This window comes from Pseudomyrmex gracilis, unplaced genomic scaffold (assembly GCF_002006095.1).
Source record: "Pseudomyrmex gracilis isolate BER0280 unplaced genomic scaffold, ASM200609v1 scaffold_14, whole genome shotgun sequence".
Taxonomy (NCBI): Eukaryota; Metazoa; Arthropoda; class Insecta; order Hymenoptera; family Formicidae; genus Pseudomyrmex; species Pseudomyrmex gracilis.
The window spans coordinates 1,087,043-1,103,479 of record NW_018020598.1 but is presented as its reverse complement, the minus strand read 5'-3'; the positions used below and the strand labels follow the sequence as shown (position 1 = coordinate 1,103,479).

The 16,437-nt window shown below is 31.9% G+C and overlaps 1 protein-coding gene and 1 long non-coding RNA gene across 9 annotated transcripts in view; one reads left to right on the top strand and one right to left on the bottom strand.

The window, feature by feature from the left end:
* Positions 1–16,437, bottom strand: part of LOC109863942 (probable G-protein coupled receptor 158) — a 62,848-nt gene that overhangs the window by 23,742 nt on the left and 22,669 nt on the right. For all 7 annotated transcript variants that reach the window (XM_020444648.1, XM_020444651.1, XM_020444649.1 and 4 more), the window contains one exon: positions 13,265–13,448. In XM_020444648.1, the coding sequence (XP_020300237.1) occupies positions 13,265–13,448 (184 nt within the window). The remainder of the gene's footprint in view (positions 1–13,264; positions 13,449–16,437) is intronic.
* Positions 9,781–16,327, top strand: LOC109863943. 2 transcript variants are annotated; one of them, XR_002251392.1, is made up of 2 exons: positions 9,781–10,185; positions 16,203–16,327. It is a non-coding gene; the product is annotated as an uncharacterized LOC109863943 (long non-coding RNA). The 2 variants fall into 2 exon arrangements; XR_002251391.1 differs by having other exon boundaries at positions 9,781–10,190.

Here is a 16,437-nt window from a genome sequence, read left to right as displayed (position 1 = left end):
TTGTGCGCATATATCACTGTGTGTGTATATGTGTGCGTGTGTGTACGTGTGTGCAGACTGTAATAAGTTTCTATAAGCTATAAGATATCTGCATACTTTATCACTAGGAAGGTGAGAAATGCTGAAAATATCTCGGCCTCGTGTTTCTCAAATTGGTCATATCGATTATCGATTGCTCGAATGCCTGAGTTTCAGCGAGTTCCAAATTATCATCGCTTTCTTGATAGCATGACTTAATCATCTATTGAGTCAAGTGAAGTTACTTTTGTTATAGTTTCATTAAGTGTATAAGTTTGTAATAATTAACATAAGATTGATTTAAAGTAGAACACTTGTCATTAAGAAAACAGTCACTTTCCGTCACATTTATCTCTAAGAAAATAGTTACATATGTACACAGAATATCCGGTAATAACTGCATCACTTTTCATTATCACGAAGAGCAAGTTGTATTAAGTCGAGAAATCTTTTACTATTTTTTGAGTTTCGCAATAATTAATGAGTAATTAATTTATAAAGATCCGCGAAAGAGCGTGCGTGAAGAGACAGCTCACGGTTGCTAGGCGAGCGGCAACACAATGAGAAAATTTGGTTTTTAAATGAAAATAAAGAATTAATTATTAATTAATTAATAAATAATTTATTTTGTACGGTTCCCCCGGCTTTTAATAAAAATAAATAATAAATATATTAATATATATTTATTATATACTAAAGATATTATTAATAACCATTGCTGTTTATAGATCACTCCTCCCACTGAGTTGCTGCGCACCGTCAGCTCGCAAAACGCTGTCTTTACGACGCACGTTTATTCTCGCGGATCTTTAGAAATTAATAGCTTATTAATTATTTTGCGAAACTCGCTAAATGATACAACTTGCTCTTTGTGCCCATGAAAGGTGATGCGGTTATTATCGATCATCTTGTACACACAGAATGTTTCAAATTTTTTGATACAGTCGAAGTGTAAAAGTATAATAAATTGAGCCATTTAGAACAGAAAAATCGTGTACCTTTTTGCAAAATTCGCAATATTTATTAAGTTATTAATTAATTAATAAGAACTAATGGAGCACATGGGAAGCGATGGTCTAAATTTTGTAGGTGTGTATAAAACCATACAATTTTCAGAAAATCAATAATTCAATATCAGCTGATAGCGAGAAGCCGTACCACATGTCGCTCGTTGCTAGGAGACTGTACGAGGTAAGCAATTTTTCTTTACAACTGAAAAATTGCATAGTTTTATACACGCCTACAGAGTCGAGTTTATCATTTCTCACGCTCTTTTATTGGCTCAAATTAACTAATTACTATCTTAATAACTATTGCAAAGGTTGCAAAATTGTACACAACTTTTCTGTTGAGATTTTTCAAATCTACTTTTACATTTCAGGCTATGTCAAAAAGTTTCAAATACCCTATATGTGTATGCAATCATACGTATACAAAAATATTTTAAAATATATTAGTATATTTCAAAATTATATTAACTTCTCTGTCAGATTACAAACAGCAATACTCTGTTTATTACACTAAAAAAACTTTTATTAAATTTGAATAGTTAAATAACAAATTCAATATTTTATGGAACATTATACACAATTCCGAAAAAAAAAGTTTGTTTCAGAATTGTGAGACAAAACAGTTTTATTCGTGGCACATCAATTTTACGTACACATTCAAATAGCAATTTACCGCTAATTGGTTTCAATTGATTTTGTCTGCTCATTCGCATTGTGTTTATTTATTTACACGCCATTCTGCGAGAGAGGAGCGCACGTGTGTTTCATTACCCCCGAGTTGTTTCGTAAGAATGTCGGGACGTGACGTGTATAATTATCGACGCTTAATTCCGGCGCAAGTTAGATCGAGATAATAAGGTAACCGGTAAACGTATAAATTAGGTGCGCATGTGCCTCGGAGGTTTTAGCAAACTCCCGATGCCGTGGTAACGCGGTGACCCGTGCCGAAAGCTCAGGCCGGTTACCGTATTACAAATTAGATCCGCTAACTCTTCTCTAGCAGATAATTCATTTAAGCGTCCGGGCGCGAAATAGAGCAGGAAACTCGATGGTCCCCGACTAAATGAATTTTTCAGCCGTACACAGAACTGACGTAATTATCTGTAATCATAATGATATCACACTCGGGTATACACTCACTCAAGTCAAGTATCTGAGAAACTTGGAAACAAGCAAGCCGGAAGCGTAAGATACAAGATGTTTGCAACCGACTGCTTTTCCTTCCGGTCGCTTGATTTTTCCACAAAGTTAGTTCCACAATCTTTTTCTTCAAAAAAGTCCAGTAGATTAAACATTTACTTTTAGTCGTCCACAAAAGTGTATAACCGTAAAGTGTATAAAGTATTATAACGTAAGTGTATATCTAAAACCGTGATTATCCAAATATTTTTTTAAATAGAAATTTGCGCTCTCTCTCTCTCTCTTTCTTTATTTTAGAAATTTATTTCTATTATTTTCTATATTGTTAAGAATAAAAAGATAAAATTAATGCACTCGTGATTGTTATCGAATTTTTACTAAAAATATTAACTTGAAGAAAAACATCTAGTGTGGAAGGAAATATACGATCGAAAACACTTAATATATATGGTTTTACTATAATCTCTACTTTACCCGGATCCTAATTTGCTTAAGTATTAATTTTCTTGGATCTTAACATGCTTAGGCGCTAACTTCCGTGAATACCAAATTCCTGGCACTCAGATTTCAAGGAGTGGCATATAAGACTTGGCTTTGATCCTAGTTTGCTTAGATAGTTATTGGCCTAGATACTAATTTGCTTAGAATTTAGATTTTCTCCGTTAAATAAGTACTTTTGCTTAATATTTTTCAGAAATTTTGGATTTAACATTGTGTAATTTTTTTCTTATTCAGGGACGTGAATGAAACCGAAAAAATATATATTTGAGACTTTTTATGCAAAACATCTTGACATTCACAAAATGTCAGATCTAATAATTGGACTTCTATACCTACTCGACCGTAGATGATTTAGTTAGAAGAGATTCTACAATTAAAATAAATTGACCACTTGAACTAAAAAAAGCAAGTTTAAGATCCAATTAAATATTTATAAATTAAAAAGACAAAGTTAAAGAAAAATCTAGAACGATATTAATATATATAGTAGTAAAGTCAACTTTAGTTCCGAGCAAATAAGAAACGAATTATATATTCAAGTTGATTATATACCTATATATATATATACACAGTTTATTTAAATTTTAAATGAATATTCAAGAATTCTTTCTCTACCAGAATAAAATAAATTTAATTAAATTTTATAAATAACAATAAAAACAGAGAAACAAAATAATAAAAATAATAAAAATAAAAAAAAGTAAACCTGGTAGATAAATACAAAAGGAACTAGAGAAAAATGCAACGTCAGAGATTTAATGGCCGTTTTAATGAACACTCGCAGCTTCGTTTGCGAGTTTCGCATTCGAGACGGTAAGAAATTTAGTTTCAGCTTTGCCTCCCAGAAGAATTTGTCACGTTTATGAAACCGGGATTTCCGTCAGCTTGTACTTGATGCGAAGTAAACGATGCACGAACGCGAAGATACGCGAGGATGAGAGAAGGGAGAAATTCCCGATGGAGAGAAAGAGATACGACACAGTCGCAGTACCGAATGTTATCATCTTCGCGTCTTCGTCATTGTCGTCGTTTTGATTCTGTTCACAATTCGTTGACGAAATGCTTTTACGAAACAAGATTCATAATACGAGGTATATTCAGGTACGTAGTATCTCAGTACAAAGTTCTATTGATATTTTTGATTTATATTGACAGCAATCGCATTTTCAGAAGCAATCATTTTTATGGTAAACAGCACAGAAAATGTCGAAATTTTCGCACACAATAAATTATAGAAAATAATAACTTTTGACTAAACTCTTTTTTTATAAAAATTTCTAACACACACAAGCATATTTATATACAATATATATTTATATTTTTTAGCATAATTTCTTTAAAAAAACAATTTTTGTGGAAATCAAATCTTTGAATATGTAATCTTGTATATTTTATGATAATTATCTTTTCAGTTATAGGTCATATAGAGAAAAAAAAGAGAGAGAGGCATGCTAAGAACGAGCTTGTGGGGGCGAAATTTGGTTAAAATTAACTAAGCGAAGGCGGTCGCGAAAACAATCTCGTTCACCAACAAAGTCCTCGTAGTTTCTACAAAGCATTGCGTCCTTTTCCTCAGCATTCCTGTCGTCGAGGAAGCAACTGGTCTTAAATTGACTGTCATGACCTACTCAGAAGTTTGCATATATATTAAGATAATCAAACAAACAAATAAAAATAAAAATAAAACATAACAAAATTTTTGGATTTTCTTCAATTTATATGCTATACAGTTTGTTGTTTCGCGAAGAGACTTTTTTTTGCATTTTATAATATTCCAGACTGATGTGTTATATATATATATATATATATATATATATATATCAGTTTGATTTTCCGAAAAATATACTACTGTAGAGAGGAGTAACAGGCAGACACAATCTCACTTCTTCTTTGCGAAGTAATCGAATCGCGTGCGTTCGAGATCATATTTGAATTCTTTTTGTGCCAAACTGTGAAAATGAAGCCTTTTTAAAGATGCTGGTTCGTTAATATCTTTTACGTCACAACTGTTTTGCTAAGTAATCGAAATAGTCGCAAAACGAAATAATAAACAATATTTGTACATGTAGCCGTTTGTTCTCTCTTCCAAAGTACGGAAATTGCACTCTCAGAAAGAGTCCGACAAACTTTATCTCGACACTTGAGATTTGATCTCATTATGTCGTAAAATGTGATTTACGTTACTTTCAATAAACTCTTATTAAAGTACAGAATATAATCAAACTTATTTAAAAGTTCCATTTATTCCATAATCTGTAATAATCATTGTTTCAACATTTTCGAGGACAAACTCCGTTATTCAGCGATTTAAAGGATGAATATACATATTCTATATTTGTGAATACAAAACAGTTTCAATGTTCTGCTTTGGCAGCTCAAAACTAAAATCGGTCATTTTTGCGTCACAATATCGATCTAGCAAGATGTGTCGTCTCTATAGTTCGCGCACAGCGCAACGATTCAATGACATTTTCTCAGGAATTTTCTCCATTTCGATAGCCTAATTGTAGCCCATTGTAACCACGTTCCATTCTTCGCCGAGGTACTTTCAACCAGCCGGAATTTACTTTACATTCGGTCTCGACAGGGAACATTTGCGTTGCCACGTGGTAATTTGATTACACTCTTCAAAAGAAAAGTGGCACGTTTGAAATTATTTAATGAGATTATTTGCGTAAAACTCGAATAGGGCGAGATGTCAGTTTTTGGCGCAAGTGACACAAACTTAAATGGGAGGAACATTTCCAAAAGACACGTAAAATGTGCAATGTGTTCTCTTGTGAAAACATCACACTTTGCTCAGATAAAATTTCCGTTAAATATCAATTATTTTCTTTCAAAATTTTCAACATATAAAAAACTTTTAAAATGACATCTTTTTCATTTTTAATTCTAACACTCGATATCTTCGGTCTTATATCTGTGTGTAATGCGTTAACAAGTTAATTATAAAACTGTCGCTTTCAAATTTTAGAAACTGCTCGTAAATGTCACATGCCATGTTTTTTCTACCAAAGCTATTTCGTATACACGCACCTAACACAATAGTAGCAACCTACATTATAGAACAGAATATTCCCCTTTAGTAAGCGAGATATAAGCTATGTGTGACAACTAACCCGTATAACTTCTAACCCCCGGTCTCTCCTATCAGAGGTGGGATGTAAAACATCTAGTTTACTTCGATGTGAATCGCAATGTCAACACAAAACTTCACAGAAACCTCATCAGACGTCCATTAGATATCGCATAAAGTTAATAAACGTCTCTTAATGAATATTTAATAACTTTTTTGTTCTATGTGGATGTATTTGATATAATTTCTCACTTCTCACGTCATGATGTGAATATGACGTTACTTCTATTTGTAAAAATTTTGTCACCATTATCTTTCTAGGAATAAGGTTTTTTTTACATGTAACCTATTCCAAGTTATTTCTGTTTGTGAAAAAATTTGCTTCCTCCAGTTTTCCAATTGTTTTAAAAAGAGAAATATATTAAACAAATCAATAATCACTTCTTAATAGAAGAATTCGCGGCAATGGCGGTTCTGCTTTTCTTCAAACTTTGAGAAAGTTAATCTTACAAAGTAAATGACAAAGCAGTAAATTTAGATTGATTTTCTTGAGTTCTCACAAAAAGTGGGTTAGGTGCAATGCACGCGCGCGTTTTATTTAACCGTACACTTTAATCGCTCGGTAACCGAACTATTTTTCTCTCGCAGATGTGAAACGCTTCGTATATGTATGTGTACTTGGCGAATGAAAGTCCGTGAGATTTCGCCACTTCCCACTAGAAGATTAAAGCGGAATCTTTAGTAATCGATCGGCATGCTCTTCTCTATTTGTCTGTAACGCTATTCACCGCTACGCGACAGCTGCAATTTCGAAAGTCTAACTCATTGCAACAGCGTTCCGTTCTTCACGGCCACGGTCTGTAGCTCGAATTGACTTTTGCGCGACGATAACAGCAGGAACGTTTGCCTTTCGTCCCGCAATAGTCTTCAAGAGTGCTTAGTCGTTCAAGCTGAAGAAACGCGCGCGAACACTTCTAATCCGTTCGGAATCCACTTCGAATGAAATGTAATGATGAGGGAACTCATCGTGATAACGTCTGACACATCAATTGATAACGATAAGACCGGCGTACCGAGTATCGAACGAATAAAAAGAAAAAGATGACGTGAAAAATGTGATAATTTGTGTTTGTCAAAAGATAACATATCCACGTGCCAGTATATATTGTAGATATATATATATAAATACTTGTTCTTTTTACTGCGTCGCAATCGTACAAATATCACCAAGCAGAATCTTTCAAGTGACTATATGCGCGTTTACAAAGTTTGTTTTAGTAAGTAAACTTTGCTCTTTTTGGAATTTTTAAATAAATAATAAATGACGGCTGAGTTATGCAAGAGATCATATTGATGATCTTTTGCAATAGAAAACTAAAGCAAACTGGATACTTGATAACACATTGACAATTTTAGAGTATGTTTACGACATTAAAATAGCTCATAAAATTCAAAGAAACTACTTTAATATCATAACCAAAAATTGTCCTTATGTTATTCAGATTCAATATTCAGGCGCGACGAACGATTCTAGAAAATCAATTAAGAAGACAGTGATTCATCGCGGGTCTGACGGCAAAGTAGAGGAAAAAATAGAATTATCGAAAATCGTTAAAAAAATTCGAAAATCAGCAGAAGTGTTGTAATGGCTGAAAATAAGCTGACTGACATTGAAAAAGTGAAAGAAATCGTCCCAAGCAAATTGCAGATCGATGCCATTTCGTCGACGAAGATGCCGATTGTCACAAAAGGCGAGAGCAAAAGTCGGTTTAAGAGGAACATAATCAATCCGCCAAGTCAACCCGATGAGATTAAAAAAGACGGAACAATATATCGTCGCGATAAAAACGGAGTGTACAGAGAAGTTATTGAGTAACATTGTGTAAGCACAATTAGTTTATTTGTTTTTTTAATTGCAGTCTTTACCTTCCGAGTGACAGTTAGTGGTCTTTGAATGATTGAAATTGAAAAATATTTGACTGCCAATGTAGGAATAAAAATATTGTTAATATGTTATATATATATATATATATATATAGAATAATAAAATTAATGTTATTTAATAAATGTTAGTTATATATATATATATATATATATATATATATATAAAGCGTTTAGTATTTTCACTTTGTCACAATCCGAAATAACATTTTTAAGATGCTACATTTTTTACACGTATGTGCAGTATCTAATATTTAGAATTATTCATTGTCATTTTTTGTAAAAATATTCTAAGAAAATAGCTCGTATTTTTTGTACTTAGACAATAACGAAAATATATATTTATATTGATGGGTTTTAAAGATGATGATCAATTTTTTGTGCATTCTAGAATTAAATGTTGGATCTGTTTGCCCAGCCTAAAAGCTATACTCGTATAAAAATTCAATATTGTTCGACTTCATACAGATTCAAATTTTTTCATTCTGAAAGAGAAAGAGAGAGAGAGAGAGAGAGAGAGAGAGAGAGAGAGAGAGAGAGAAAGAAAGAGAGATTATCTGATATCTTTTTTCTTACACCTACAAGCTATACTTTTTAAAACAAGCTTTCAAATCTCAATTTTCTAAAAAAAATCTATTTCCTCTAAAACATGATAAAAAAACTTTTTTTCTTCACTCTTGAGACATTCTTTACTACGCTAATTTATGATACTATAGAAATATATTTGCATGTATAAATATATCTGCAAATCAAATTTTATATTTAAAGCTAGATGTTGATTTAAAAAATCAAGGTTTCTCCACGAGTCAACTTTTATTTTCAGTCTAGAAATTAAATTGGACTTGTTTTTTAAAAGTCCTATATTCTGTTTCGGTATTAAAATTGGAACTATTCGTCGGCAAAAGTCAAATATTTGTTGGTTTGAAAAGCAAAATTTTATCGTTGAAAGCCAATCTTTATTTTTTTTTATGCAACAGTTTTCTTTCTGAAAACTAACTTTCTGTAACATTAACTTCATTAAGTATAAATACAATTTGTTCAGCAAGATTTGGCAATATCTAAGCAATTTATAAAAGTATAGTCATATTACCAGGTATTGGTAATGTAATAATGTAATTGAATGTAATTAAATGTTTATAACGACCATAGCTTGTCGCATCTATACGTCTGTTGATTTTGTTATAACCATTTTTTGCGTGCTTACGTAATCAGGCTAATATATAAATACGACTGGTAGTGGACGTCACAAAGACAGTTCGATTTTACGTTGGGATCAAATAGCTAAACATAGCGCCGGCAACTAAAATCTGCGAAATTTAAAAGACATATATAAACACAATTTTGACAAAAATTGTGTTTATATATTTTGACAAAAATTGTAAAGAAATATTTAAATTTAGAAAAGAATTCTGAAGATTGTGCAACGTTATTTATATTATTTATAAAAATCAAAACAACTTGAACTTGATCTGTTTTTCTTATTCACAAAACAATTTTTGCAAGAACTTATTAATCCTAAGATGAAATTTATAAATATTTTGTTAATAATCGTCATATCAATGACTATTATAATTCCACCCAAGGCTTGTGAAACATCACTATCAGAAAATTCGATATTACTTATAAGTGTGATCTCTGTTCCGCGGACAGATGGGTTATTTTAACACCATGGGTTTCTTTATTAACATCATGTCCAGAAGGTCAGAGAAAAGATCATTACGGAAAGTGTCGTAAAATCATTTAACATATGTAATTATATCAAAAACAACAAAAATCAAGTAATTATTTTTAATATGCATGCTCAAGTTAATATCAAATATGTTTCTCTACATTTTTGTTTTCAAACGTCATCTTTTAATTATTGCATACACTTGGGTTTTTCCTGCAATTTTATTGTGGCATGAAAATTTTTTTATTTTTTAATCTCTTAATATCTTTTACGTTGACTCATTCGTTATGTACTTGTTTGCGCGACCAAACATCTTTATAACAGGTTTCTCGCTTCTCAGAAATAAGAATAAAATTTGAATTTCATGGATAACCGGTGTCGCTCAAGGCGTATTCAAGAGAATATAAATATCGAGTCTGTCACAAGCAAACTACAGAATGTATTCCCGCTAAGACTCAACAAGTTTGAACGTATTAAGGAAATAACGAAAATTCAAAGAATACAAAATAAATAAAATTACGAAAAATAAGATTTAAAAAAGTAAAACATTTGAAATAACTAAAATAATATAAACATAAACGATAACTAAATCGTTATTTAGTAACCGTTTTTTTATCATTTTCCGTGTGTTATGTTAATAAAAATGAAATTTCTCATAAAGATTTTGATAATTGTGATATTGGTGACTGCATCTATAGCTTATGAGCAGGACGACGTAAAAAATGTCAGAATAGAGAGCATTCTTGAAGGTGTTCAGGACAGAAATACTTGTCTGCAAGGTTTCCGGAAAGATCAGCATGGAAAATGTCGCAAAATTCTTTAATTTACATGTAAGGTAAATATTAAACTAATATTATGTATCAGACTAGAGCTATAAACCGTGCTAAATAGAATAGACAAAAATGTAAATCTTAACACATTATTTTACATACATCTTTATTTAAATCTCGCTTCTAACTGATCATTTTGCGGAAACGAATACTGTGTGAAAATGTTTGTTTAAAGAATTCGGTTTCAAAACAAAGAATAAAGCAACTTAATTTTTTTTCTGTTAAGCGCTTCACAACTATTTTCATATTTACGCGCAAGAAATTTCTGTAGTTCGATGAAAGTTTAACGATTTCAAACAAAACGCACGAACGAGAGTGGTTTTGTGTCCGAAGGATCGGCCGGTTCGGTAAATCTTTGGAAAACTCGTACTAGTTACGACAGTTTGTTGGCGGGCAACTTTGCTACTACTAATATCGACAAGGTTGTGTCCCGGGAAGTTGGCAACTTTAGTGTAACTTTCCACCGTCCGTTCGTACTCTCCACTCACTCACTTGTTGCCCCCCCTATATATGGCCAAAGAGTAAGCAGGAGAATGCGACGGACGAGCTATCATTAGCGCTGCATAATGCGGCTGCACGAAGTGCGGCTTTTGTGCTCTGTGCTCTTGCCGCGTTCAGTTTCGCCGATTCTCAAAAGGAAACCAGATCGCGAACTCCTCGCACACTTCGCTGTCACAAAATGACGTAACTCTTTCACCGCGGAGTGAATGTCCAGTCTTTAGCGAGCAACAGCAAAGTTATAGAAACCTCGTTGCCGTGTTTATATAAAGTATAACGCACATATATTTGTCTTTATTTATAAAATGTAAATATGTATATTTAATTTTATAATAATGTTATCATAAGTTTGTCTTACGTTAGAGATAAAGAATTTTGCGCTATTGGATGGAAAGAGGATTTGTAAGATGCTTTTCTTTGAAAGAAGCAGACATCCTTAGAAGAAAAGACATAAGCTCTTCTCCACTCTTTTCAACTATAAGTATACAGCTTCACGATTCACCGGAATAATGAATTTAATAACAAACAGATTTGGAACAAAATGATATTTTCTCATACTCCGTATGAACGCAAGCAATATTTCGTTTAAAAAAGTTTTTTTAAATATATTTTTATTTTCCAGTTGCAAAGATTTTTTTATATTATAAGACACTATATTCTTTGTAAAAAACAATCCTAAATATAATCATTCCTCGAGTTTTCTTTATTTTGCACGTGTGAACTGTAAACCACTTTGTTCCGTTTATTGATTAATGGCCGTGAAATAGCCAATGTAAAATTTATATTTAAAGTAGAAGCAGATAGCTCTGTGATTTTCCGTTCACGATAAAGTTACTATTTGGAAATCAGCCAAAGAAAAGAGAAAAAACAACTTTTTTCCAAGGCGTATAGTTTCTTAAACTTTAGATAATATTATTAAATAATTGCGAAGAAAATTGAGTTTATTTAAAAAGCTGTGTGACTGTAACTATCAAGTCCGCGTCTAGTTAATTTAAAGCAACCTTTACATCGCACTCCCTCGAGAACTTATTACGTTTAAAATATCGGATATCTCCAGATTTTTTTTATTTATTTTTCATTTGTTTTTCTTTCCTTCCGTTTTTAGATTCATTAGCGAAAAAGACGGCACATTATAAAGCGCGCCATGAAAATGATATTTTTATCATTTTTGCGGTAAAATGGAATATCGGAAACGTAACTGAATATTACCCGATCTTTAAATTATAAGCGCCACTAAAATATTCAATGTAAATGTGATACGCAATATATTATTTTTCTTCTTTTATACTGCGCAGCGATATTTCGTTATATAAGTAGTAATGTCAATTCGTTGATAAAATTTATGGCATAATTATGATCAAATTGGCATTGGATTTGTAAAACCAATTTCTGAATATTACTAGAAACATAATCGAGTTGAAAAGAATTATCATATTTTTGTCATAAAATAAAAATTGCTAGGAAGAAACTTTTATGAACAATAAATTCTCGTAAGTAACGAAATTAAAGAAAAGAAAAAGTGAGAAAGAGAGAGAGAAGGTGTTAATTATCGTTGTTAACGGCTAATTACTTTTTCCCCTCTAATTTAATAAGTATGTAATTTAAGGGTTGCGAAAGAAAAGACTTTTAATAAATCCTATGCTTGTTACAGTCATTTAGTTTGTACTTCAAATGTCTAATAAAATACGTTGGGTTATATTTTTGTGCAATATTACGTTGATTTATTAAAAATACGTGTCTTTATAACATATACATCTTTTATACGTAGTATAATACTTATATGTGTTTTATCGGTTTCCTCTCTCGCTTGATGTTTTCTTTATTTGAATTTTGGAATTTTCATTTTTTGGATTAAGTTTTATTTAGAAAAAAAATAATTGAGAGAGTTTTCAATTTAGACATCTTCTTTATGTAGTACGATCGCGAAACGAAAATGGATTGTACGATTCCTCGAAACGAGATCTGTTTTTAATCCGCAAATAGTAATGTGAATATTCATAATCTAAGTAGTTCTTACATTACTCAGAAATTCGTGCGTTTTCAATCCTTTCGCACAAAGAAATCAATGATTGATGGATTTTAATATTTCAACACTGAAAACAGTCAATAACTGTGTGTTTCAGTGATAGAAATTTAAGATTATTCTTTATATACTCTATATTCATATCACGCGAGTCCAGATTCCCATTTATATATTCAAACAGTTTATAGAAAAGCTCGACTATTGGAGCTTTTCCATTGCACGCACGGAAATAAATCCTCTATTATTAAACTTTGAAATTATTTATCCTATCTGGGTATTCATGTATATATATACATATATGTATTCTAAATATACATATATTCAGATAAACAAAAAATATCAAACACATCACCCGTACAATGCATTCAGCTAAACAACAAAATATAGAATATCTGTGTACGACACATTCGTCTGATAAACAACAATAGACAACATTTGTAAAGATCTGTAGGTCTTAACGTTATTTTCTGTTACGTGCGCGGTCTCTACTTGAAGTATTCTCGGTATTATTAACGAAAGGGTCAATTACTCTGATGACAAAAAGCAATTCGTACTCACTTGAAAAAGTAGGTATCGTTGTCGTATCCGAAGAAGGGTACGGTGTAGGTCAGCATCCAGATATTGCCACCCCCGCAATCGTAATACGGTTTCGACCATCTGCCATCCTCGTATTTCACTGTCAGGATTTCGTCCTCCTCCCTTTCCGTGTGCATGCTCTCGTTCAACGTATAGGTGTGAAATCCTAGAACAAAACGACGGAGAAACCATTAAATAGGCGAATTTATTCCTCTCCGAAATTCAATTAAAGGATCTCTATTCTAATTATGATTTAATTAGCATATTTAATTGATTTTTAATTATATGCGTTTCAGCAAACTTTACATCCGCTAGTGTTCATAAGCGCGTATAATCATTACGTCATATTAATAGACATTAACATCATTGCAACACATTAATTACACGTTAATTAAAAATTAATCGTATGTAGACGGTTAGTGTAGTTATCCAGTAATCAATTAATATCTCATTATTTATTAGTAATCTTGAGAGTAATGTAATAGTAAAATTAATTTAATCATAATAAAACAACATCAGGATATTCCTTTCCAAAAGTCAGAAAATGTAAATCAACAAAAATTTAACGCGATCACATGCAAGAGACATAAATGTTTCTTTAAGGATCTATATTACTACTCTTCATGCGACTTCATTTTCTCATTTTCTCTGAAATTTGCATTAAACAGTTTGATAATTCTCCAAGTTAAACTAGAGAGCTTTCCTCAGTATCTAAATTAGCATTTTCAAAATTATCTTTTTCTTTATTCTCGTTTGCGCAACCGCTCGTTGACAACACATTCTCCAGAACTAATCTCTGAGGAGAACTAATCTAGTCTCCAGAAATTCACACTACATGCGTCGTCGAGTATGATTCTGGCAATTTTCAAGGATCTAACAATAAGACTCGAGACTCCGGAACACAAGTAACTTCATCCAGCCTGCAGAATGTAATGTGCACACGCATACACACTGCAGACCGTATCAGGGATTCCTATAAACAACACCTTCTTTCCCACACACAAGAAAAGAAGGTGCAGCCAAGAATCGTCTGCGAGGAGATAAAGGAAACGAGCTTCGTTTCGTATCTGTTTTTCTCTCGCTACTCGCTTTTCCACTTTTCCCGGGCGCGTGACGATTTCTTCTACCTACATGAAGAAATTGCTGAGCTTTATCGGCCATGATCCGCCTGAATGCAAGAAACGTTATTTGTTCAATTTTCCTTGTGTCGTACAGATAATCGATGTCGTTCGCAGACGTCGCTCGTGTAACATACGCTATATCGATACCGCGTTATATTCGATTTAACCCAGTGTGTTGGCTCCCGCACAATCGTAAACAACTCTCTTCTCGAGATACTGACATCCCGCATTCGAATTCCCAGACGTGCTGTAAAGTATTTCAGATTGCATTATAAAAGCAACGGAATTCTTACTATCGTAGCGAATGTTAAATAGAATTCCGCGCAACCTCGGAAATATTTATTCAAGCAGCTCGCGCTTCAACCGCTGCGAAATTACCACTTTTATTGTGCTAAATTAATTGATTACGATTAAATGTAATTTATCTTCGTTTTCTTTTGTGACTTTCTGATAAAATTATGAGGTTCAACATAGTTCAGTTAATAATAACTATCATTAATTATATTAACTATGTATATAAGTCTAATTACCATTTAGTTTCTATTTGTATGTATTTAACACAATTACATTCAAAAATGTATTGCTACGGATGTTACAATAATTTAACCACAATTCAAACCGATTGTAAAAAGACAATTATATAACAGAGCACGAGAAAGAGAAAGAGAAAGAGAGAGAGAAGATAATAGTATTTAAAAAAACATGAAACAAGGAAAGATATTTATCGCACTGTTCTTTCCTCATATATTCATTATATTTAACGCACCTGTTCATGTTTCATCTAATAACGCGACTGCTTAAATTTAGAGAGCGGATAACCGCATTTTATGAGCCGCGTATATTTCAACAAAATTAAGATAAAGATATATTACCAGCAGGTGTGTCAACTAAAATATTAAAAATATGACAAAAGACACCGCCCTGGGAAACACATGATGAAAATTGATAACATCGTATATCGTATGCAATTCTAAGTAAATATAAACTTGTAATAAATTAATAAGAGAATATTGATAAAACAAGATAAATAAAACAAGTACATTTTATATGGAAACAGGCATCCTTAATTATGATAACTTTAATCAAAAATGTGTTTTTCTCAACATCGTTGGGAATAAAAAATCATGCTTTTTTCATTCTATTACATTCCTCGCTCTTTTACTCCTTATTTTATATCGTTTCTTTTACCTCCAAACACAAAATCCCACTCTGATTTATACGACAGTAATTCCTCCTTTACCATAGATCCTCCTGAAGTCTGTTTGGGGAATCTGCATGTTTATTAACCGGCAAGTATAATCAAGAATCTTCTGAGATTTTTAGATATATTTATATTTTTCATATTTTACGCTTCTTGATCTTGTTAAAAACATTTAATTTATTTGTATGAGTTTTAAAAATATCTTGTAATATTTTAAAAAATATCTTGTTTTATTTAAGAGACTTTATGATTCAAGACTTATTGACAAAATGTATCATACACGTATTAAGATATTTTCTTTAAATAAAAATAAAAATGATATTTTCTAGACAAAATTGTTTTTGTTTCACTTCAATATATCACAAATGCGAAAATATGTAAATTTACAAAAAACGTAAGAGAACATTCTGAGAAGAGCGATATTTATGGTAATATGGAGAAAATGAAAGATCAACATTTTTTTCTATAAAAACATTATCGATGATTCAAATGTGTGTTTTCAGATTACTAAAAGAAAATCGAACGAAGTTGCGAAAAGCGACCAACCGAAAACATCAAAAGATTTATTGACGTAGAAAAATATTCAATTTGATTTCAGGTCAGCTGCGATGCCATTAAAGTTGTGAGCAAAGACGAGCAAAGATAGGAACATAAGAGAGAAGCAGCCATCTTACAGAAAAGCATCTGTACAGTGGAATTAAATAAAATTCTTTTTATGATGTATGGCGCTAGACTGGAATCACACACTTACTTATTTCCTTCATGTCTTTTCCTTCATGATCTTTGTAACTCTTTACGGCAGTTGTGTAAACTACACAAAATATATATACGAC